Raw genomic sequence first — 21,277 nt, 5'->3', positions numbered from 1 at the left:
CTTGATAAGACTTTATAAAGAAATAACTACACTCGTGAAAGGTCAGGTGCGCACAATTGAACATTAACCTTCGCACCGGCGACGTCATAAATGTAGGTACACTTGAAACGATAACGATACTTTGTCTAAATTTGAACAAATAATAGCGCTTAGAGCAGTACGTATATAATATTACATTAAAGTATAGAAGGTACATAAACTCATGTCTTTTCTTATGCTATAGTGTTTAAGTTAAAATAAGATGACTAGAATATTAATTTACTTAATCAGTTATGTTAGTATCTTCCCATTCCGGTTGCTCCGCGTTGATTGGTTCCTTCATCGTGACTTCTTTAAATTGCAAATTCCAGTCATGATCTACCAATATTACCGTGTGCGTTCTTTCAAACAATTATATTTAAATTAGTTTATTATTTAAATTTGTTGATTTAGTATTACCTGGTACCATAGCCGGGTTGAACCATTTCTACGTAAATAGATGACAGTTCTTTGTAGGATTTCGGTGCTCTCCTTTGTAATTCTGGATCTGGTAGATGTCTAATCAAATACTAACAATATAATATTACTATTATAAACAGAAAACATTTAAATACCTTTCAGTTAACTTTAGTAACTCTATAAGTTGATATGTGAGTTGTCCACTAAGCTTTTTACTATTTAATTTGTTCACAATGCTTTCGAATTGCGTTCTACCAGCTAAAACTTTTTGTAATGGCGTCGTTACGGTGCTATTACCGAAAGCAAGCACTTGTTTTCCTGTTCCATCAAATGACGAATCGATTTCATTCTCCGCGTTAGTCGTATGACGAATTGTGATTTCTTTACTGAAATTCACGCATTAAACTAATTTACAAACATCCTGTATGCATGCAATACCCCAAATCGATGCTAACAAAATTATAACTGTGATAATCTACATCATCCTTGTGCAAATACTGCTGATAATCCTCGATGGGCATTGTTCCCTCCAGGTAATCAATGACAATAAATCCGCGTCCTTTGTGCGATTCTTTCGATTCCCCCGTAACGTTCAACAGCGCACCGAATCGATATTTATAGGCATCTGTGGGATAAGTTGACATGCCAAGCCAGCTACCGCCTTCTCGCCCAACTTCCATATCTCTTCCTAAAATGTTATCCGTTGTAACTCTTGCAATTTCCTCGAAAATACAAGTTTAATTTACCAGCAATCACGCCTGTCGTCTCGCATTTAAACGCTTTCTTCGCCGGTCGGACATAATACTCATCGCGGTTCGACGCAACGATGAGTCGGTAACCATCTTGGGCAGGATCGGGATCGGTGTAAACAAATAGGATGCACATCGCACAACCAAGAGCAAACGCGTTCGTTCAGGATCGAAAATCGAGTGCACTTTATTTCCTACACGAGTCTGAACCAAACTTAAAATTTAAGGTCACGTTATATATGCTAGATAAACAGAAACTTGTTTGTTACACAGTTATACACTCTCCACACACACTTGAAATAAATCAAATAAAATAACCATCACGTCATTCAGTGTTTTGTGCAACGTAAGATTACCCCACGACACTCCCGCGCCTTTGGACTCAACGCGAATAAGTGACTCGACGATTTCGAGAGCGTTGTGATACGGAATATTCAAATGCAAAATGCGTGTGGAGAAAGCGTCGGGAGTGTCGTCGTGATTTGCGATGCTTTTTGCGCACGAGCTTCGCACGCATGCTTTACCATATCATAATTACTTTATCTAATCGCTAGTCGACGCGCTACAGTGGCAACTTAACGTAAATCTAGGTTTTTTTTGTCGCTTAGTAAGCCTCTCCCTCCTCGTATTCGTCATCCTCGGCGGCGAAACGTCGCGTGCTGCTTCCGTTCGCTGTGTCCGGGTCGTACTTACGCTCATCCTCGTCTTCATATTTAACATTCGACTCGTATTGTTGTTGATATTGTTGATAGTCTGGATAATCTGTTAACAAAATTATTAAAATTATTATTAAACTAAATTTGGTTTATGTTGATTAGGAAATGTGTAATTTTGATGTGTAAAGTAATGTAAAAGGCGTTTACTACCGTCCAGGCAAAACTTTAAGTCTGGCGGCCCTGTTGCCATTTCTATTAATCAATCTAGCAACGAGTTTCATGTTTGAAACAAATGAAATCGCAACAAAATGCGAGTTTTAGTATAAAAACTCTTGAAACTTTGTTGCATGAAGATAAAAACGTTGTTGAAAAAATTGTCTTACCGTCGACGGGTTCCTCCTTGACGCGGATTTCACCACCCTCGTCTGTCTTAATATATTCTAACCGCTCGCCGCGTTCACCACGCTCACGCTCGCGCCGCTCCCGGCGTTCGCGTTTACGCTCCCTGTCACGGTCCCGATCGCGAGACTTTGACCTTCTGCGTTTACGTTCCCTATCACGATCACTGCAAATAATAAAAATATACATTCATCAAATTACATAGTTTAGCATAGATTGGGACCAACTTACCGATCTCTATCCCTATCCCTTGACCGTCTATCAACATCCTCGACATCCGGTTCAGCAGCGCGTCGCTCGCGGCTTCGGCGGCGTTTCTCACGCCGTGGCGATCTGGACCGTGAACGTTTCCTGCGTTCGCGGGATCGTGACCGGCGCCGATCGAAATTACCACCGCCGCCACCACCTGCGCCCGCACCGCCTCCTCCTCCGCCACCGCCGGCATTACCATAACCTCCCCCACGTTCGCGATCGCGTTCACGGCCACCACCACCACCACCGCCGCCGCCGCCGCCTCCACCGCGTTCCTCGCGCTCCCGTTCCAGGCGATAACGCTCACGCTCGCGTTCGTTATCTTCGCGGCCAGAATGTTTAATGTTCACGTCGGGACCACCACGTCTCGTACCACCCAAACCACCACCTGGAATTTTATGGTTTAATTAATTTAAATTTTAAAATTTTGATTGTTGATTCTTACCTAAACGCCTTGGAAGCCATCCCTTGACTGTGCGAGCCCGCTCAACATCAACGAGTACTCGCCGCCCGTCAATTTTCTTACCATCCGCATGTTTGTACGCAGCTGCAATGGAAACACACACTATTTAAGCACACCAGTTCACGGCACGCGCAATTACATCAAAAGATAATGTCCTGTTTCTACCATGTTCGACTCGTTCGACTTACACATCCCGTTTGTACTCTCTTTTATTGTTTCTTACTTTGTTTGTTATTTGTTCATTCAAAACGAGACAGAATTGAAAATGTCCACTTTCGCTGCTTTGACATACATAGGCTGTCTTTTTTTTGTCCGGGTGACCAGTCGGAGATATTACCAGATAAGATAAAGATAACTAGGTATTATTCAAGTATACCTACCCAGTTACTTACGTAAGTGAACGGAAAATTTACTTATTGTCGCGATATCCAAGAATCCTCACGTTTTAAGTTCTAGTTTACCTGGTGCGCAATTACTTACAACGCGCAGACACCTCATATAAATTAACAACTAGGTTACTAGACGGTGTTTTTAGTTTAGAATTAATTTCGCTTCGATTGTTGGTTCAAAAAGCAACAAAACATTATTGATTCAAAGAAGAAGGCTAAGAGTGAATATAACTATCACACGCCGCGAATCGACTAAATGCGTATTTGAAAACAAAACCCCAACAGACAAAAGTAAAATATGCATCATATAAAAGAACGTATTTGTATGTAGGGTTTCTCTTACCACACATACAAACCTATATAGCCAGCAAAAAGCGGAAGTATGAGGACAAACGGCACTAGTTGCCTGCAGCTCGGACTGTATAAAAAATAGAAAACTACGTATTAATTCTTCTCATGTGCAGCATTGCGAACGTCGTTATGTATGTATATATTTAGGCATGTTGATTGGTTTACGCTCGCGGAGATTGCTGGCTACGTGGCTCGCTCGCTGCTCCACACACCGTCGCGCAAAAGTACCTTAAATAGCGGCGCCCGACGCCGGCAGTTTAAGATGCTTTTCTACTGAGTATGTCGGAACGGTGTGCAGATTGGGTACTCACAGTGCATGTCGCGCTCGTGTTCATATTCAATGAACGCGTATCCTCGCGGTTTGCCATTGACGGTGTTGTGGATGAGGAGGATCTTTTTGATTGGTCCATAGCCTTCAAACTCTCTCCTCAGTTTTGATTCAGATGTATCATAATTCTAAGTGTAAAAACAATATTAGTAAAGAAAAAATGACTAAAATTTGTATAATTACAATTCTTGCAACAAATAAGGTTTTGAATGGATCTGAAGTGACATTTGTAGCCCCAGTAGGATCCCAAACTGCTATCTCCTGTTCCAACTTGTAAGCAACTTGCTCGGCACGTTCTCTTCTGCGTCGCTCGACGCGTTCTTCTCTTGTTTCAACTCTTGTAGGTGGTGGAGTATCTTTTGGATCCTATAATTATAAAAAAAAATTGGTAAATTATAGAAAAAAATTTATTTAAAATTTTGTGCTTACTTCAAATTGGTCTAAAAAATCACCGACGCCACCATATCCACGATTTTTCTTCTCGTGGGGTAACTTGCTCGCAGGTGGTAGAAATGGAATAGGGTCGCGTGGGGCAAATAACGCCAACAAATTATGCGGCAAGAATTGCGTCATTTTGAACGAACGCTTGCGTTTACGCGTCTATTAGTCAATCAAACATCACATACACAAGATGCACTAGATTTAATATGTGTTGTGGGTGGAAAACAGCCCCTTATCGACGCATTTCGGTCAAGGGGAAAATGTGGACTGTTGTTAAAAATGGCGATTGTTTGTCTGCGGCGTCGGCGACCTTGGCGGCCATTGCAAGATTATTGTGATAAAATGAGTGACATGGTTGTTCAGTGCTGCCAACTGCAGTTAGCCGAACTGAGGAAATATATATTAAGAAAACGCATATAATATTAATTTGATATAAACTAATTATATCAAAATTATTGAATTATTTAATAAATCTAACTTTTTTTAAAATATAACATTACATTATTTTAATATTTACTTTGGAAAACCAACCGCAAAATTAATTTGTATCGAAGGTTGCCTATCCGCTGGCAAAAGTCGGTTGTGTTTATTTTCCAATCGCTGTCAGTTGTTGTCAAAAGAGTTCCTAACCTATGACAAGCAATCCAACCAAATGCGATGCGGAAAAGATGCGAATGATGCGGCTGTAACTCGCTTTTTAAAAACCAACTATGGCTGATGGCGACGATAACCAACCGAAGCGAACTGTCGGAACGCCAGCCAGCGACGACTCATCCTCTGACATCGAAACGATCGACTTGGACTTGGTCAGCTCGCAGAATGACAGACCTTCGAAGCGCGCTCAACCCGACTTGAATCCCCAACAACCAGGTAAACACTCAATTGTTTTTATTCTAACTTGTCCTAATTATAAACAATTCACAGCCATGCATGATCAAAACGTCCGCAAGGAAGACAACCCCTTCTCGTTTCGTCACTTCATCAATACAGCAGACAGAAGCTATCACAATCAAGGTGCTAGGCCAAAAGTATTCTGTGAGGGTAGACCAGTGAGTATACCGCCGCCGTCGGATGTCGAAATATCCGACCAGCACATGTCTTCACGTTTGGTAAATGAGTATCCATCAGCGCTGCCGGATTTCGTCCAGGATCATCTAGTCATTGAACAGTGTTACTTAAACAATCATGACAACCTGCCTGACTGCACCATGGATAGAAGTGAAAGAGACAGAAATGAGAGGGTGTCCTACAGGCCACAGGCAGAGTTCCCTTTGGATTTGCCATTAAGTGGTGAAGCACAGAATAGACCTACAGTAAGAAATAGCCCTCAGGTGATTGCACCTGAGGTGGGGAATTCAAAAAGTCTGCCGGATTTCTTGGCAGACACTGCTCCTGGTGGAGGAAATGTTGCAGTGGTTGATAATGAGGGTAGTAGTGCAGAATGGGAAGCAGATAGGTTAAGAGTGGAATTGGATGGAACCAGAAGGCAGTTAGCTGAGAAAACCAGGTTGGCTGATTGTTTAGCACAGGAATTAGATTTGGCACGGAGTAAGAATCACGAATACACGCAGAATTTAGCAAAGGCGTGGGAACAAGTTGAAGAGAATCTTGAACGCAGTAAAGTAAGTGAAGTTTTTAAACTTTTTGTGTATGAATAATGTAAATTTTTTGTATTTTAGATAAGAGCAACTTCGTCCGAAAATAACATTATGAAATTGCGCCAGGAAGTTAAACTATTAAACGTAAGTTTTCCACTTTATGTAGTTTTACTTAGTCTTTACTACGTTTGGTAATTTTTTAGAAAGAAGTGAGTAGATTAAAACGCGAAAACATGGCGCTGAAAAGCGAAGAGGGCGCTGCAGGCGGTCCCTGTGCTTCAACAAGTCGAATTGACCCAATGGCGCAACGTCATGTGGCTCAAGACTTACGATCGGCTGCATCTACTGCTGAACACTCTCTCAGGTACTTAAATTAAATTAAATTTTATCTAATCCATAACGTTATATCTAAAAAAATCTAAAAATGTTTACGGTTTGTTGTATGTTTTGGTTAGTTTGTTTTTCCAATATAGGCAACCAACATAACAATTGTTTTACATTACAGACAGTTGTTGAGCGGCGTTGAAAATCTTCGTTTATTAGCATCACGCGTCGAAAACCTCTCGCGTTACGAAGCAGAACAAACTTCGTACATATCGGACGATGATGCTGACGACGACGATGACGACGCCGACGCCGGCCCAGCGCTATAAACACTCACCCCGCCAGAAAAAGAAGAAAAACGATAAAAACTGTTATACGTGTAAATAATATTTTTCGATTAGGTATTGCTAGAGAATTACGATAGTTTTTTATATGGATTGTAAGCCAACAATATTTTGCGTACACACTCAGAGCCTACAGCGGTGTGCGGCATTTAAGCTAATCATAATCACAAGTGCAACTCGCGTAATAACTTTTTACTAACTTTTTTAACAACGTATTTATTGACTTTGTTCTCACTTCTCATACAGAATTACAGTACATACATATTAGTAAGTGGTGCATAAGTGATGTTTCATTACGTACAGTATTTACAATATTCAAATATTCATGTAACACTAAAGAAAAGGAAGAAAAATGCTGTCAGCATCACACTATGACTAAACACAAATATTACATACAATGAATTCAATGTGATATGATTTAATATTTAATGATTAACGGAAAACTATTAAAAATTCAATTGTAAATGTAATCGCAACAGAAATGCACTCCTACAATCAAGAGTTGATTTCCTGCAGTAATTCCTCATAGATTGAATCAGTTTGTGTTTCATTATTGGTAAAAACGCCTCCGTTAACACGCATACTTGTTTGGCTACCAACAGAACGCAAAATATCATTAAGAACAGTCTGTGTATGCGTATTATTGAAGCGTAAATCAGGCGGTAAGATATCGTCACATGTTTGTGTGTAGTTATTTGAATGCACATCATTTGTGAGCAGATCTAAGTTTGTAAACCAGTCCGTTTGCGTTTCCATGTCTGCATTGCAGTCATTAATGTACGATTGAAGCAGATCTTCGGTTCCTATACCTTGATCAACGTGCGTTGGAATTTGAATGGGTGTAATATTACGGTGATTAGAAATTGTTATTGATTGAGATAGGATATTCGGACTCAATGTTTGTGTGCCTAATGAATTCCTCTGCACATCATCATTGATATCGAGTAAATTTACATCGAAAGATGTATTGCATGCGCGTGTGCTTGATGTAACTGTAGTTGTTTGTGTTTTGATGCTTTTCTTTGACATTCTAATATTTTCCACCGCGGTTGAAGCATGAATGGAAACAAGTTCCGTTTGTGTACCGGCTGATGATGTTACCGCTTGTATTTTATGCGTTTGTGTTTGCATTTCTGTTTTATTTCGACGTTTTCTCTTGATTTTTGTATCTTCCATTGTTTTATTCTCTTCTGCATTGATTTGAAGAAAATCTTTGGGTAATATCAATCTTTTTGCAGGTTTTGAATCAACTACACACATTATTCTTGAGCATGCAGTTGTATCACCATGAAATAATGCTTTATATTTTATTTTGGCAAAGATTTTATGCCCTTTTCTTCTTGCATGTGTTGTCAGTGTGTCATAGCATGCATATTCAGCTGGACATTCAGGACATTTGAAATTTATACCACAATATTCAACATGTAAGTTTTTCAGATGTTCTGTAGCAAAACCTGAGTGACATTTTGTGCATTTGTGGTTTTTCACTGAGTGGACTTTTATATAGTGTTGTTTTAGGTATTTCATTGATTTGAAACACTTTTCAGAGTGATAAATGCACACATTTGATGGACAATGATAGCTTCTTTGTGTGTTACTTTTTAAAAGCATTTTTTCTGAGTTTAGACTCTTATGATGTCTGGCAAGATGTAGATTTAAATTTGACCTAGACTTGAAAATTGCTGTGCAATTTACTTCTGTACATCTGATTGATGATTCAATTGTTGATAGTTCATCAACAGATGGATAAATCTTCTCCATTTTTATTGGAATATCAACCTACAAGCAATAATATAGAGAATATTTGTTATTAATAATTAATTAATTTCTTATTACCTGCTGATAATTTCGATGGAGTTGATTTGGCTGCATAACCCCATAACTAGTTTGTTAGGTTAGCTAATGTGTACGCGATCGTGTTTTGTTTCCTGCGCCAACTCGCGACCCTCAATTATGGATTCTAAGCGGCGGTGATTAATAAATGAGGATTATTGAACGTTATCGACGTGAATTGTGCGTGAGTGGGTGGATATAATCAACAATTACAGACGATTCACATGCGCCGGTGTGTTTAAAACCTCAACGTCACCGGTAAACTAAAACTGCTGATCATTCTTACGTCCGTGATTGTAATTTATAAATCTCCACTGAAGCTGAACAGCAGGCAGCATGTGAACATGAGCTTTAAATTCAGTGCTTAACTTGTTTGTCAATTGTTTTAATCCACGTTACGGCCGTAAATTATTCGTTTGTTTAAGTGCGCGTTTATAAACGATAAAAGTAGTCGATTACATTTTCGTCTCAATATTCTCAGAATTTATTCGGTGTTATCAGCGGAAATAAAATTAGACGCGCGTTTAACGGTACATGTGTTATAAAAGTGAAAATTCATTAAAATTCCAATCGCACTAACGTCATTGCAGCAAACGTGCGCGGTGTTTTTTTTTCTTGGCGAAACAAGTCAGAAAACATGTGAATATCGAAGTATAATCAACAACTTGATTGGCATTTGTTTTTTTCTGTAAACATCCAATCAGTGTCCAATAAACTACATTGCTAGTAATATAAATGATGTAGTGGGATATTTGGTGTGTTGTGCGATAGATTCTTCTGTGGGGTCCGGTAGTGGCAGTCAATGGAATAGTAGTCCACGTTCGAGAAGTCCGCTTCGTCCGGTTTCGTGCCAGTGCGAAATAGTGCGTGTTGCCGAGTACACGTTACAACTCTACAAGTTTTCTCGGCTCGCTCGTGTATGATTACAGTGGGTGATATCGTGCACGGAACATGTGGATACGACCTGATTACACTACGCATTGGTGAGTGTGTGACTTACGCTTATTAAAATCGATTTAAATTAAAAATGTAGGTGGATAAAAGAGTAAAAACATAGAAACATGTTTAACATACGCCGGGTTATTGCTATATTGGTATTTTGCCATACTCATCAATTACGCCATAAAATAAACGCTGTCTTTTTTATTACTAGTCAGCAATGGTTGTAACACAGAGGAAAACTGTTGCAAGATAACATAAACTGGGTTAGTTGGTGTGCATTTACTAATTAATTAATTAATTGACGTGTAATTGCATTTAATGAGATAATATAGGTAGTAATTTAAAAAATTAAGTAGAAAAAGGACAAAAGTACATGGATTATTGAATTGAATAAATTATTTGTTACAAAATTGAAATTTTTTTTTTATAAAGCAAAACTTGTTAAAAATTGGTTACTTTTTTTCTGCTTAGTGTTAGTTACATCATGTATAACTAAAGAACGGCTGGGTAGATTTTGATCATCTATAGTTTGTTAGATTCATTTCCGCCCTGAATAGCAGAATAACTATTAAAATTTCAAAAGTTATGACTTAAAGGTTGTTAAATGGGGGATGAAAGTTGGTAATGACATTCCATCATAGTTATAACTCAATAATTGCATCCAGATGGCGCTAAAGTGCATTGTTTGCATTTCTCATTAATTTTAAATAAAATGGCGAATCTTACTGATGGAATCGACACATATTAAGCCCAAGAAAGTGAAAATTAATTAAACACTTTTTAGTAGAACACAATTGGCTTCGTTCTTCAGTAGGAATGTGTTGATATTTAGAAGTCAGCAAATTTTTACAGACGTATTTACCAGAGTAATTCTGTTTACCTATAAACTGACCTCAAAACATTCCGACAACATTTTTGAGGTTCCGAAATTTCGCATTTTTAGTCTGACGAACAACAAAATACTCATTCAAATGAAATACAATGAAATACAATTAAATATTGTTATAGTTAACGAAATCTTTTCATATTTTCGTATTGACAAAAATTTTGTGTTTATGTGGTTGCATTTGTTAATGAACTTTGTTATCAACAAAATATTTACAAATTTGATGCAGAGTATGTACGTTAATTAATAACACAATTGTTATTGTTTTATAGTTCACTTAAAACTCGCTGTTTTAATGTATACTCGGTCAGTAGGGGAGAGCAGGTAGGATTCGTACATTTTTTACTTGACGCCATATTAAAACTAAACTATATAATATATTCGAATAAGTTTAATGTCCCTATATAGCCTATATATCTGCCTATAATGCGAGTGGGTCTCACGCACACAAACACAGACCTGTCAAAGTATTCTACAGTGGTAGGAATAAGGACTGTACGAATGCTCCTACTGTACGAATCCTACCTGCTCTCCCCTATACGCATTATTTATTAATTATTAACACACTGATGATCGTAGGTTTACAAACATTATAGCATCATTTCTTCATTAAATTCTGAATAGAATAATCATCATAAAACAGACATCAATGAAATGAGTACAAAGTTATGACTCAAACAAAATAATCATTGAAAAAGTATGTTTATTATTATTATCTTGTTTATTTAAAACAATTTCTAATACTTTTTTACTTTTTTCAACGCGTTATTTATTTGAGCATACAATACACTTGGAATTTTTATTCTATGACATTCCGTTTTCAAGTAATTAATTAATTAATACTCGTTGTTATTGAAGTTATTAAACGAAAACGTTCTACATGTCTGTTGGCGCCCCGTTATAATTCAATTATAACAAATAACAAATATGTTTATTATAACACATTTGCAGTTTTGCTAGCTGAACTATTTTTTAGCGCAACAAGTCGACCTTATTCCCTCGTTTATTCTCTGCACAACATTCACATTATTCACAACATGTTTGTGCAAGGAGAAAAAGCGTTACCTACTAGTTCACCTATTGTGTATAGTGTCACCTGTTTATTAATCGATAAACAGGTAATTCTCATGTCTGACACGCTAACGCATTTAACTTTTATTCGACAGATGTGTAAATTATGTGAGGCGGAACTATTACTCATTCAGATATTCCCCCTTAGTATATTCACTGTTTGCTGTATAATGGGTTGCCTATATTAAAATCATAAAGAAGATAAATTATTTACACAAAATATTTAGATTTTAAAAATACATATTTACCAATTTAACGCTGAAATGTAAATATATCAAAATTTATCACCGTCACAGCACGCCGTATGTTAAATTTAGGAAATAATGCATAAAACATGCTTTTCGCTCAGCTCTTCTCTGCATTCGCTTGTTTAGCGATAAATTCTCTGGTTTAATGGCACAATGCTGTCGGTGCAAGTAAATTAACTCATTAATTCATTAAAACTCGAGGACATTACGAAAACTTTTCGTCCGCGAGCTTCGTTTGAAAGTTTTGACACATTATTTTTGACAGCAATGGCGCTCGCATACAATACGCGGACACCGTAAAACTCAAGAAACAAACGAGTTGTATTGTGTATGCTGTACACACACACACACAATGTGTCTTCGCGATGAGTCGGTGTGCGTGTCGGCGCATCTCGGCATGCCAGCCGACAACCGTGAGAATTTCCCGGCGGCGCGCTGTCCTGCACAGTCCTGCAGTCGCCAGCGATCGTTCGCGTGCGGAGCTTCTCGCACGAACATGTCGCGCAGCCATAGCGCACACAACACCACCGAATAAATCGAAATTCGGCGGACGTTCACTCGCATTGCATACTGTCGATTGTGTATGCAGGTAGAAATCAAAATAACTGGTTATTACCGTCGATTGAAAGCAGTTAGTTGTGTTTCCACAGTGAAGTCGGCATAGAATTATCGACCGGTTGGAAAATCTATGCGATGAAAAATTAATTATAACTCGGGCAGTAACAGACATGTGATTGTGAGATTGGTTGGGTTAGTTTTTTTTTGAAAACCTGAGAGTTGTTTTAATTTGGCGACGCGATGAAAGATCCGGTGACGAAGCCAAAGTACGCGAAGCTTCCGGAACAGCCGGAAACAAAGGTGATCTATGGGGAAGCTGTCACCAAACCGCCAATTACGGTGAGTTATGAATATTTAAAAATTTTAATTTAGGTTTTTTAAGCATTTTTAAGTAAAAAAATTAAAATTTTGATTTTTCTTTGATAACTTTTTATAAAATAATTTTTTTGAGTTGTTATTTATATAATTTGTCATAAAATTGAACTAAATCAGTTCTAGGGGTAATAATTTTAATAGTTCATTGTTTTTTGAGGTAATTTTGTAGAAATAGTTTTTTAAACCGTTAATTCAAATGATTATGAAGGTTAAACATCCGAAACGTGTTTCTTTTTTTGTTTCTATTAAATAATTGATTTGAATTGAATTATTTGATTGCCAATCAAGTTTTTTGAAAATTTTATTGCTTTAAAAATAAATTCACTATTATTTTACGTATTACTCGTAAAATAAATATATTTAAGCCATTAATTAATATTTAAAAATTAGTTGTTGGCCGTTTTAAACACGGCTGACATTTTCCGCTGGTGGTGTGTTTGGTAGCAAACCGGCCGTCGAGCTTTGCGGATCGATAAATTCACCGTATCGTTGCCGCACACTCGCCGCGACCTATAAAACTGAATTTTACATTTTCGTCATTTACTACGGGGTTGATTTCAACATTTTCAGCCAAAGTTTCTACACTTTTCCATTAAAATGTAGCTTCGGAGTTACGCAACCCACCATACACATATCCAAGCAAACAAATTGCAATCTGCATCAGTCACCTCACCGCAAACATCCATATCTTGCGAAATAAAAATTACTCGATAATACTGTGATTTTATAATAAGTAGTAATTAAAAATAAATGCTTTGCATATTCATGATGGAAAGATACCATACCGAAGAGTATAATGTGTCATATTAATAAAACAGCGAAATAGGCCAGCTTGCGCCGCACTTTTATCGATTATGCTGATCAACCTGTTGAGAAAATACTCTGCATGCGTGTGTATAAATTGATGGAGTGTAAGTTTATGCATGCATGTGAGTGTGTAACAATCGCTTGCGATTGTTTCCAATGGCGTGGTTTCGGTAAGACTACGTTGATGTCGTCGATTCGTCGGCGACGCTGTTTGTGTCATCGTTTTGCTGCGAGCACACATACCTGTGCCGTGGAGCGGGTTGTGAGATCAATACTAATACACGGGGGGTGAATCAATAATTTCAAACGGTGGATATTATAAATATCGCGATTAGTATGAGTGCGGAGGGAATGAAAATGTAAGTAAATTGTTTTGTTGTAGATTATGGTGTATAAGTTAGGTTATGTTAAGTTCCGGTGTGAGGGTGATAGAAGATAAGTAAGTTTTTGTATTTGAAAAGTAGATTTTAGGATTTTAATTGGTGGAAAGTGGTTATATGTGGTTATTATTCACCTGAAATGGTTTCATTTAAATTGGTAGTTATTTTTGAATGTTGTTGATTGTTCTTTCACGGATATTAATGGTACCGTATGGAGTTGGAGGCCAGTGCTTATTAAATCGTAGAAGTAATGGATGCACCAGTGCGTAAAAGATAACTTTTTTATCGTTGTAAACAGCAATCAGCAATCTTAGTTATGATAAAGTGTCGCTGTGGCACTGATTGTGTGCGATATTCGTAACAAGCATATCCAAAAGGATAATTTTAGACGTTTTCTCCTAAACTATGTATTATTTTACGTTTAATATATGTTTACTTACTATTATGTGGACAAGAAAAAAATTATACACTTAGTAGCCGTTGTCTATCATTGGAAACGTGTATAATTTGAGTAGTATAGTAATTATCAGTAGCGCTAAACGGCATTTTAAAATGTTTTACAACGTAACATTTATGCTATTTTTGCTGCTTCCACTTTATTTTCATGTTTAGGTTTCTATATTTGAACTTTAGTATTTTAAAACTTCGAAATTCATTCGTATTTCGTATGGCCTGGTACTGCACCGTAAAGAAATGCGCAGGCGCAAGCTTTACCCGTGACTAAAGTTCTTTAGTCACGATTTTAGCCATCTGTGATTAAAATGCCATTTTTTGTGTCTCGAAACCGTGGGGAAAAGTAGCGTTTTAAAGTGGAAGAATTAAAAATTTTCTTTTTGACTTGTTATAAACGGCAATCAACGAATAAATAAAAAAAATGTTTCATATTGTGTTTCATACTTTTTGTTTTATGTTTAAAAAGATGATTTTAGCCATTTTCTGCAAAACAATGTATCATTTTCTGCTGAATACATGTTCATTGTCAATTATACTGACAAGAAAAGTAATATAGATATACTTCGTATTCGTTGTTTACGTGTATAAAATGATTTTTTGCTAATCATATCACAAGTTTATCACTTTTCTTGCCATATTTAGCATTGTATAAAGAAAAGTATATCAAATTTTAAATAATCAATACCGCTCCTTGGTTATTTATTTCCATACAGGGTGAACAATCGCAGATTGTAAAAACAAAAACTTGATTCAATTGTTGATTAACCACTGTGAAATTGCCACCCATTGTAGAAAACGCACAATCATTCACCGTTTGCGACTTTTTTTCGGTACGACCACGGTTAACGTTTTGCGATAATACTTGAGGTAGTAAACGCGTAAAAAATTATGGAATGCTTAGTAATGGCCGGTCGAAGTCGACTTGTCGCATTGGCCTAATTTAAGCTCGAATGCGCGTCGTGTAAATACATTGCGAATGTCAAGACGCACAATGCGCACCGCGGCCGCCCACTTGCAGACATGGCTCGCGCGCGCGTCGAATGCTTCCGTCAGTATAATTATTTTAATATCGGATGATGAATAGAAAATATGCGGTGTACATTTTTCCACATGAAATAGTACACATTTTGTGTTTGTAATGGGTCTGAATTTCTTCCGGTTCATGTTCATTGCGATAAGGCAAACATTTTTCACATTTGTGGAAAAAATATATGAAAGGAATGCTTAAGTTGTAGGTATAATTTTCATCTGATGCATTTGTGTTTGTGTTGATTATTATTAAATATGCTTATCGTATAAATATGCTCCTGTCATTACGTTTCTTTTGTTTTATTATTAGCTGTGCTAAGAATCGTCATAAAAATGGTCAATATTAATTTTTAATTCCTGGAACACGTAATAAGTTAAATTTATTTTAGTTTTTTCTGTCATTGGTAGTACTAATATTATGCATGTGCTTTAAAATAGCCTTTTACTGTGTAGGCACTAAAGTAAATATTGCTATATTTCTATTATCTCCAGTTTTTCAGGAAATTTAAACAGTTATATTTCATATTTTAGAAGTGTTTTAGGCTATTTTCATATCTGTTTTAATTTCATTTTTAAAAACCGCCATAAAAATGTTTAATTCCAGAAAGACATAAAAAGTTTTATTTATTAAGTTTTTTCTATCATTGGCCGTCTTAATATAACCTTCAATGAAGAAATTGCATTTTACTGCCTAGGCACTAAAGTAAAAAATTGCAATACCATTCTCATCTCAAGTATTTCATGAAATACTTGAAACAAATGCATTTAATATTTTAACGTTAAAAAGTCATTTACGCGGTTTTCTTTCCGTTTTAACTTAATTTTTTTACCCAAATTATTTTTAAAACCAGTTATTATTATAATTACTATAATTATAATATTTCGTCAAATTTTAAGGAATGTAAGGCATCGTGTCTTCAATAGATATATAAAGCATGAGCTTTAATTTTGTCATTTTGTTATAGAGCGACGCCGACATAATGTGGCTGAACACGGCCGAGGCAAGCGCTTGCAGTGCCGAAGAAGTTGCCGGCCGACTGCGCGTCGATCCGCGCTTGGGCCTCAGCTGGCAGGAGGCGACTTATCGGCGGCAGCTCGCCGGCTACAATGAGTTCTCCGTCAAGGAGGACGAACCGCCGTGGAAGAAGTACCTGGAACAATTCCAGAATCCACTCATCTTATTGCTCCTAGCCTCGGCGTTGGTCTCCGTGTGCATGAGGCAGTTCGACGATGCCATCAGCATCACTGTGGCGATTGTCATCGTGGTCACGGTTGCTTTCGTGCAGGAATATCGCTCTGAACAGTCGTTGGCGGAGCTTACAAAATTGGTACCACCACAGGCACATTGGTAAGTAAATTATTCAATTATTCTTAATTTTTTTAAACATTTTTTTCTTTGTAGTATTCGAGAAGGATCTCCAGATTCATTCATGGCGCGCGAGTTGGTACCCGGTGACGTGGTGCGGTTGAGCGTCGGTGATCGTGTACCGGCTGATCTTCGTCTCTTCGAAGCGGTGGATTTGTGTATCGATGAAAGCAGCTTCACAGGCGAAACGGAGCCGGCGGATAAAAACGTCGCTCCAGTTTCGAATCCGAATGGCACGCATACCGAGTACACCAACATTGCGTTTATGGGCACCCTCGTGCGATGCGGCTTCGGCAAGGTTTGTTTACGTCTTAACTCTCAAATTCTGTTTAGATGTAGTGTAAACATCCTATTTTTGAATAATGCATTATTCAGAATTCGTTCATTTACTATCTGTCGTTTGTAGGCGTTGCTTTGTTTTACAAAATGAGCGAATATGTGTCGTTTAATTTTCTTGGTGTAAAGTTATTTTAAATTTTTCTAAATAATTAATAATATAATGTTATTTTTAGGGTGTTGTGATTAATACTGGCGTGAATAGTGAATTCGGCAGTGTTTTCAAAATGATGCTCGAAGAGGAAGCGCCAAAAACGCCACTGCAAAAATCCATGGATAGTCTGGGAACTCAACTGTCAATGATCTCGTTTGCCATCATTGGTATGATAATGCTCATTGGGTGGCTTCAAGGCAAACAGTTGCTTGAAATGTTTACAATTGGTGTTAGTTTGGCCGTTGCTGCAATTCCTGAAGGTATAAATTCACTTATTTTTATATAATTTTATATTTTACATTATAATTTTTCCATTTTATAGGTTTACCCATAGTTGTAACCGTAACTCTTGCATTGGGAGTGATGCGAATGGCGAAACGTAATGCGATTGTAAAGAAACTACCTACTGTGGAAACCCTCGGCTGTGTAAATGTGATCTGCTCGGATAAAACAGGTACGATTACCAAAAACGAAATGACCGCCGCGGATGTGCGCACATCCGAACTCTATCAAGCTGATATTACCGGCACCGGATACAATGACATCGGAGAGGTGATCTTGCGTAAATTTGACTCAGCAGATAAAACCCGCGAGAGTATCTATCAGGTGTTCGAAGCGGGTGTGGTGTGCAACAATGCTCGTTTACAAGATGGCGAACTCAAAGGCCAGCCGACAGAGGGCGCTCTACTCTGCGCCGCCATGAAACATGGTATGTTCAATCCTGGCGATCGTTATATCCGTTTACAGGAATATCCATTCAGTTCGGAGCATAAAATCATGGCGGTTAAATGTATACAAAAGTACGATAAGTCCAAACAGGAAATCTTCTTTGTAAAAGGTGCGGTTGAGCGGGTGCTGGCGAAATGCACGAAATATTCACAAAATGGCGTAGCGCAACCTATGACGCAGAATAGGGTACAGGAATATATGCAGGATGCATCATCAAGTGCAAGGGAAGGATTGCGAGTGGTTGCGATGGCTCGCGGTGATTCATTACAAGATTTAATGTATTTGGGTTGTGTTGGTATTCGAGATCCACCGAGGGCGACTGTTCAGGATAACATTTTGACGTTGTTGCAATCCGGTGTGCAAGTAAAAATGGTAACGGGTGATTCCCGAGATACTGCCGTGTCGATTGCACACCAGGTTAGCATTGAAGCAAACCCCTCACAGGTGGTATCCGGTGAACAATTGGATGCGTTCGGAGAGGCTGAGTTGGATGCCGCTGTACAACATGCGACTGTGTTCTACCGAGTATCACCGAAGAATAAGTTGACGATTGTTAAGTCACTGCAACGCACCGGACATATTGTTGGCATGACTGGTGATGGTGTAAATGATGGGGTAGCTCTGAAAAAGGCGGATATTGGTATTGCCATGGGACAAAACGGTACGGATGTCTGCAAGGAAGCGGCGGATATGATTCTGACCGATGATGACTTTGGCACTATCATGTAAGTTTACTTTTTAACTATAGGCAACTAAAATTACAAAAATATTAATTTTTGTAGTGCTGCAATTGAAGAGGGCAAAAGTATTTTCTACAACATTCGCAATTTCGTACGGTTTCAACTCTCGACGTCAATTGCGGCGTTGTCGCTGATCGCGTTAGCTACATTAATGAGTATTCCGAATCCATTAAACGCTATGCAAATTCTCTGGATAAATATCATTATGGATGGACCACCGGCGCAGAGCTTGGGCGTTGAGCCTGTTGAGAACGACGTGGTGCGACAAAAGCCGCGCAACACCAAAGAACCGATGATTACACGCAAATTGGTTGGTAACGTGTTCCTTTCGGCCAGTATTATTATCGCCGGTACCTTGTGGGTATTTCAAAAAGAGGTAATTGTGTTGTCAACTTTTTTTTTGTGTCAGTAGAGTTAAATTTTGTTGTTTTGGGTTTAGATGAGCTCAGCTGGTATCACCGCTCGAGACACCACCATGACGTTTACGTGTTTCGTGTTTTTCGACATGTGGAATGCGTTGTCTTGCCGGTCGCAGACCAAGAGTGTGTTTACGATCGGTTTGTTCTCGAATCGCATGTTTCTCGGTGCTGTGACGCTCTCCGTTGTGGGACAGCTACTGGTTGTATACTTTCCACCTCTGCAGAGAATATTCCAAACGGAGGCTTTGACTATGTGGGGTAAGTACTTAAATTTAATTCTTTGCGATTTTTTTTTCGTATAAACTAATGCCATATATTTCAATCCTTTAGATATGATATTCCTAACCACATTGACATCATCAGTGTGGGTGATATCTGAAATTAAGAAACTTATTGAACGTGTGATGGAACAGCGCGGTAAGCAGGGCAAGCGATCGCCGCTGGAATACGTATGACGGCGTCGGGGGCCTGGGGCGAAAACCCGCCGCGACTAGCCGCATCCCGTTCCTTGCCCCCTTTTAGCTGTGGCCCCCTAGAATGTGCAACACAAATAACGACTACCTACGCGAATGAAACTGATGCGAAGCGATTTTGATTTGAAAATCCCTTGATTTTATATCAATTCACCAAAAGTATTATGCACATTTTTCTGGGTTTACATGTTTTATCATCATGTTATACGTTGCAGCTAAATCGGTTTTAGTTTATTTCTAGCAGGACGAATGTGGTTTTTACTTAATTTATATTTTATTGTGCGTGTATGATGACTTGTTGAATGATTGGGTGGCGAAAAATAGCAGAAGGACCATTAGTATGTTAGGCAACTTTATACACATCACACACAAACTTTGCAATTGTTTTTCATTGCCATTATTGTGTAAAGTAAGTTATTGAGAAGTTAAGAATGAGATTTGAGAAGGAGAGAAAAAAAAATTGAGGCAACCAAATTGCGGGAACAAATTACAGATGAATGTGCTGAATATTTACCATTTCGACGCGTGACCACTTACGTCACCTTTTAAGTAAATTTAATGTATATGTAAGTACATACCATCTTCAAAACCTTTAACTAGCGAAATAGAAGTAATAATATCTGCCTTAAACGAGTAGCAAAACGGCACAATTGATCCGTATTGAGATGATAATGTTGAAACTATGATTTGTACATAATATTTAACTCGACGTTCGAAATGAAGAAAAAACATCATCATCAATATTAACAACTGAATGTATATGTTTAAGATAGCAAAGTTTATATAGTCTACTTATGTACTTATCGTACTTTGTCGCCATTTGCACTAACAGAAAGCGCGTGAGAGGATATATCATAGAAGACATGAAAATATATTATTCTGTGATACACTGTTATAGTTTGTATAAAAGCACCAGAGAGAGTTTGGCGTGTTGCGTATGTTTGTTTTTGCAATATTGTTGAACTATGATTGTTAAACTTGGACAACACGCGTGTTTATTTCGTTTGCGTTCAATTCGCCATTTTTTGAAGTCTTATTATGAACAGCGTGAATATGAAATGTGTGCACACATTTGTTGTTGACGAGTTAGATTGTAATTGGCAAAGGAAATTACTGCAGCGCACGTTTTATACTGCTGTCCTCTTTCTATCTCTAGTTCTTTGTATATTCTAGTTGTATATTGTATTAAGACAGAATGAGGCTTGAAATTGCCAAAAATTGCAACCACAACAAATACTTTGGTGTCTATTTATAAATGGAAATGAAATGATGTGCGGATTGAATGAGGTCGGATTTTATAATATTGTGCACTTGCGCACGAGCGAAAAGACAAGAAACTTGGTGCTGACGTTGGTGATTGCAAAAAGCGGGTTTTACACTTGTGCATTCCTTGGAGATTTGAATTGAAAGCAGATGCAAATAAATTCTGTAATCGAAGATTGTTTCACGATGCATTTATTGTTTGTTTACATGGTATTTATACTTCAAAATAACTTTGTAACTTTGGTTATTTTATTTTATTTGCATATTTGGTTGCCTATTGTCAACATGCACCCGCATAACAGTTTATTTTACAAGAATGTCTGCCTCGCACAACCCGATTATCTTATCAGTAATGATTGCACGGTTGGGTAAGAATATATCGTGCAAATATTTATCAATTGTTATGCATTTTTATCATTGCATACGCGTTTGAGCATATTTTAATGTAAATTATTCAGTTATTTGCAAACCGCCGCCACCATT

At 37.8% G+C, this 21,277-nt stretch overlaps 5 protein-coding genes across 6 annotated transcripts; 2 read left to right on the top strand and 3 right to left on the bottom strand.

The window, feature by feature from the left end:
• Positions 1–149: 149 nt before the first annotated feature.
• Positions 150–1,326, bottom strand: LOC135802147 (transport and Golgi organization protein 2-like). Its single transcript, XM_065315672.1, has 5 exons — positions 1,185–1,326; positions 877–1,126; positions 594–824; positions 439–537; positions 150–380 (listed from the first exon to the last, which is right to left on the bottom strand). The coding sequence occupies exons 1-5, from the start codon at positions 1,321–1,323 to the stop codon at positions 263–265; spliced, it is 837 nt and encodes a 278-aa protein (XP_065171744.1). The 5' UTR covers positions 1,324–1,326; the 3' UTR covers positions 150–262.
• A 23-nt stretch (positions 1,327–1,349) lies between these two features.
• Positions 1,350–4,795, bottom strand: LOC135802146 (U1 small nuclear ribonucleoprotein 70 kDa-like). Its single transcript, XM_065315671.1, has 7 exons — positions 4,455–4,795; positions 4,209–4,391; positions 4,009–4,153; positions 2,940–3,041; positions 2,474–2,882; positions 2,227–2,408; positions 1,350–1,949 (listed from the first exon to the last, which is right to left on the bottom strand). Exons 1-7 carry the CDS (start codon positions 4,596–4,598, stop codon positions 1,792–1,794), a joined length of 1,323 nt encoding a protein of 440 aa, XP_065171743.1. The 5' UTR covers positions 4,599–4,795; the 3' UTR covers positions 1,350–1,791.
• Positions 4,796–5,050: 255 nt separating this feature from the next.
• Positions 5,051–7,202, top strand: LOC135802369 (endosome-associated-trafficking regulator 1-like). Its single transcript, XM_065315952.1, has 5 exons — positions 5,051–5,336; positions 5,391–6,088; positions 6,146–6,208; positions 6,268–6,428; positions 6,570–7,202. The coding sequence occupies exons 1-5, from the start codon at positions 5,177–5,179 to the stop codon at positions 6,715–6,717; spliced, it is 1,230 nt and encodes a 409-aa protein (XP_065172024.1). The 5' UTR covers positions 5,051–5,176; the 3' UTR covers positions 6,718–7,202.
• Positions 7,203–7,227: 25 nt separating this feature from the next.
• Positions 7,228–8,998, bottom strand: Asciz (ASCIZ zinc finger protein). The gene is made up of 2 exons (XM_065315951.1): positions 8,569–8,998; positions 7,228–8,511 (listed from the first exon to the last, which is right to left on the bottom strand). The coding sequence occupies exons 1-2, from the start codon at positions 8,602–8,604 to the stop codon at positions 7,228–7,230; spliced, it is 1,320 nt and encodes a 439-aa protein (XP_065172023.1). The 5' UTR covers positions 8,605–8,998.
• A 172-nt stretch (positions 8,999–9,170) lies between these two features.
• On the top strand, positions 9,171–20,968 carry LOC135802365 (calcium-transporting ATPase type 2C member 1-like). Of its 2 annotated transcripts, none has more exons than XM_065315947.1 (8): positions 9,171–9,548; positions 16,280–16,662; positions 16,717–16,978; positions 17,193–17,430; positions 17,493–18,624; positions 18,682–19,015; positions 19,079–19,316; positions 19,389–20,968. In XM_065315947.1, exons 2-8 carry the CDS (start codon positions 16,295–16,297, stop codon positions 19,511–19,513), a joined length of 2,697 nt encoding a protein of 898 aa, XP_065172019.1. In that variant the 5' UTR covers positions 9,171–9,548; positions 16,280–16,294; the 3' UTR covers positions 19,514–20,968. The 2 variants fall into 2 exon arrangements, with proteins under 2 accessions (XP_065172019.1, XP_065172017.1); XM_065315945.1 differs by lacking the exon at positions 9,171–9,548 and adding an exon at positions 12,157–12,609.
• Positions 20,969–21,277: the final 309 nt, after the last annotated feature.

The sequence above is a fragment of the Atheta coriaria genome, unplaced genomic scaffold (genome assembly GCF_025399875.1).
Source record: "Atheta coriaria isolate IRGN ID8LTWV9N9 unplaced genomic scaffold, Caltech_Dcor_3.1 hic_scaffold_16_pilon, whole genome shotgun sequence".
Lineage (NCBI taxonomy): Eukaryota > Metazoa > Arthropoda > Insecta > Coleoptera > Staphylinidae > Dalotia > Dalotia coriaria.
The sequence above is the reverse complement of the archived record's forward strand: the minus strand, read 5'-3'. Positions and strand labels throughout refer to the sequence as shown.

Coding starts and splice junctions, on each gene's coding strand:
- LOC135802147 (XM_065315672.1), bottom strand. CDS start 1,323: ATGTGCATCCTATTTGTTTACACCGATCCCGATCCTGCCCAAGATGGT. Junction 1,127..1,184: donor GACGACAGGCGTGATTGCTG/GTAAATTAAACT, acceptor ATAACATTTTAG/GAAGAGATATGGAAGTTGGG. Junction 538..593: donor TTACTAAAGTTAACTGAAAG/GTATTTAAATGT, acceptor GTATTTGATTAG/ACATCTACCAGATCCAGAAT.
- LOC135802146 (XM_065315671.1), bottom strand. CDS start 4,598: ATGACGCAATTCTTGCCGCATAATTTGTTGGCGTTATTTGCCCCACGC. Junction 4,392..4,454: donor ATTTTTTAGACCAATTTGAA/GTAAGCACAAAA, acceptor TTATAATTATAG/GATCCAAAAGATACTCCACC. Junction 4,154..4,208: donor CCTTATTTGTTGCAAGAATT/GTAATTATACAA, acceptor TTTTACACTTAG/AATTATGATACATCTGAATC.
- LOC135802369 (XM_065315952.1), top strand. CDS start 5,177: ATGGCTGATGGCGACGATAACCAACCGAAGCGAACTGTCGGAACGCCA. Junction 5,337..5,390: donor CTTGAATCCCCAACAACCAG/GTAAACACTCAA, acceptor AACAATTCACAG/CCATGCATGATCAAAACGTC. Junction 6,429..6,569: donor ACTGCTGAACACTCTCTCAG/GTACTTAAATTA, acceptor TTTACATTACAG/ACAGTTGTTGAGCGGCGTTG.
- Asciz (XM_065315951.1), bottom strand. CDS start 8,604: ATGCAGCCAAATCAACTCCATCGAAATTATCAGCAG. Junction 8,512..8,568: donor TCCATCGAAATTATCAGCAG/GTAATAAGAAAT, acceptor TATTGCTTGTAG/GTTGATATTCCAATAAAAAT.
- LOC135802365 (XM_065315945.1), top strand. CDS start 12,511: ATGAAAGATCCGGTGACGAAGCCAAAGTACGCGAAGCTTCCGGAACAG. Junction 17,431..17,492: donor CGTTGCTGCAATTCCTGAAG/GTATAAATTCAC, acceptor TCCATTTTATAG/GTTTACCCATAGTTGTAACC. Junction 19,016..19,078: donor TGTGGGTATTTCAAAAAGAG/GTAATTGTGTTG, acceptor TTTTGGGTTTAG/ATGAGCTCAGCTGGTATCAC.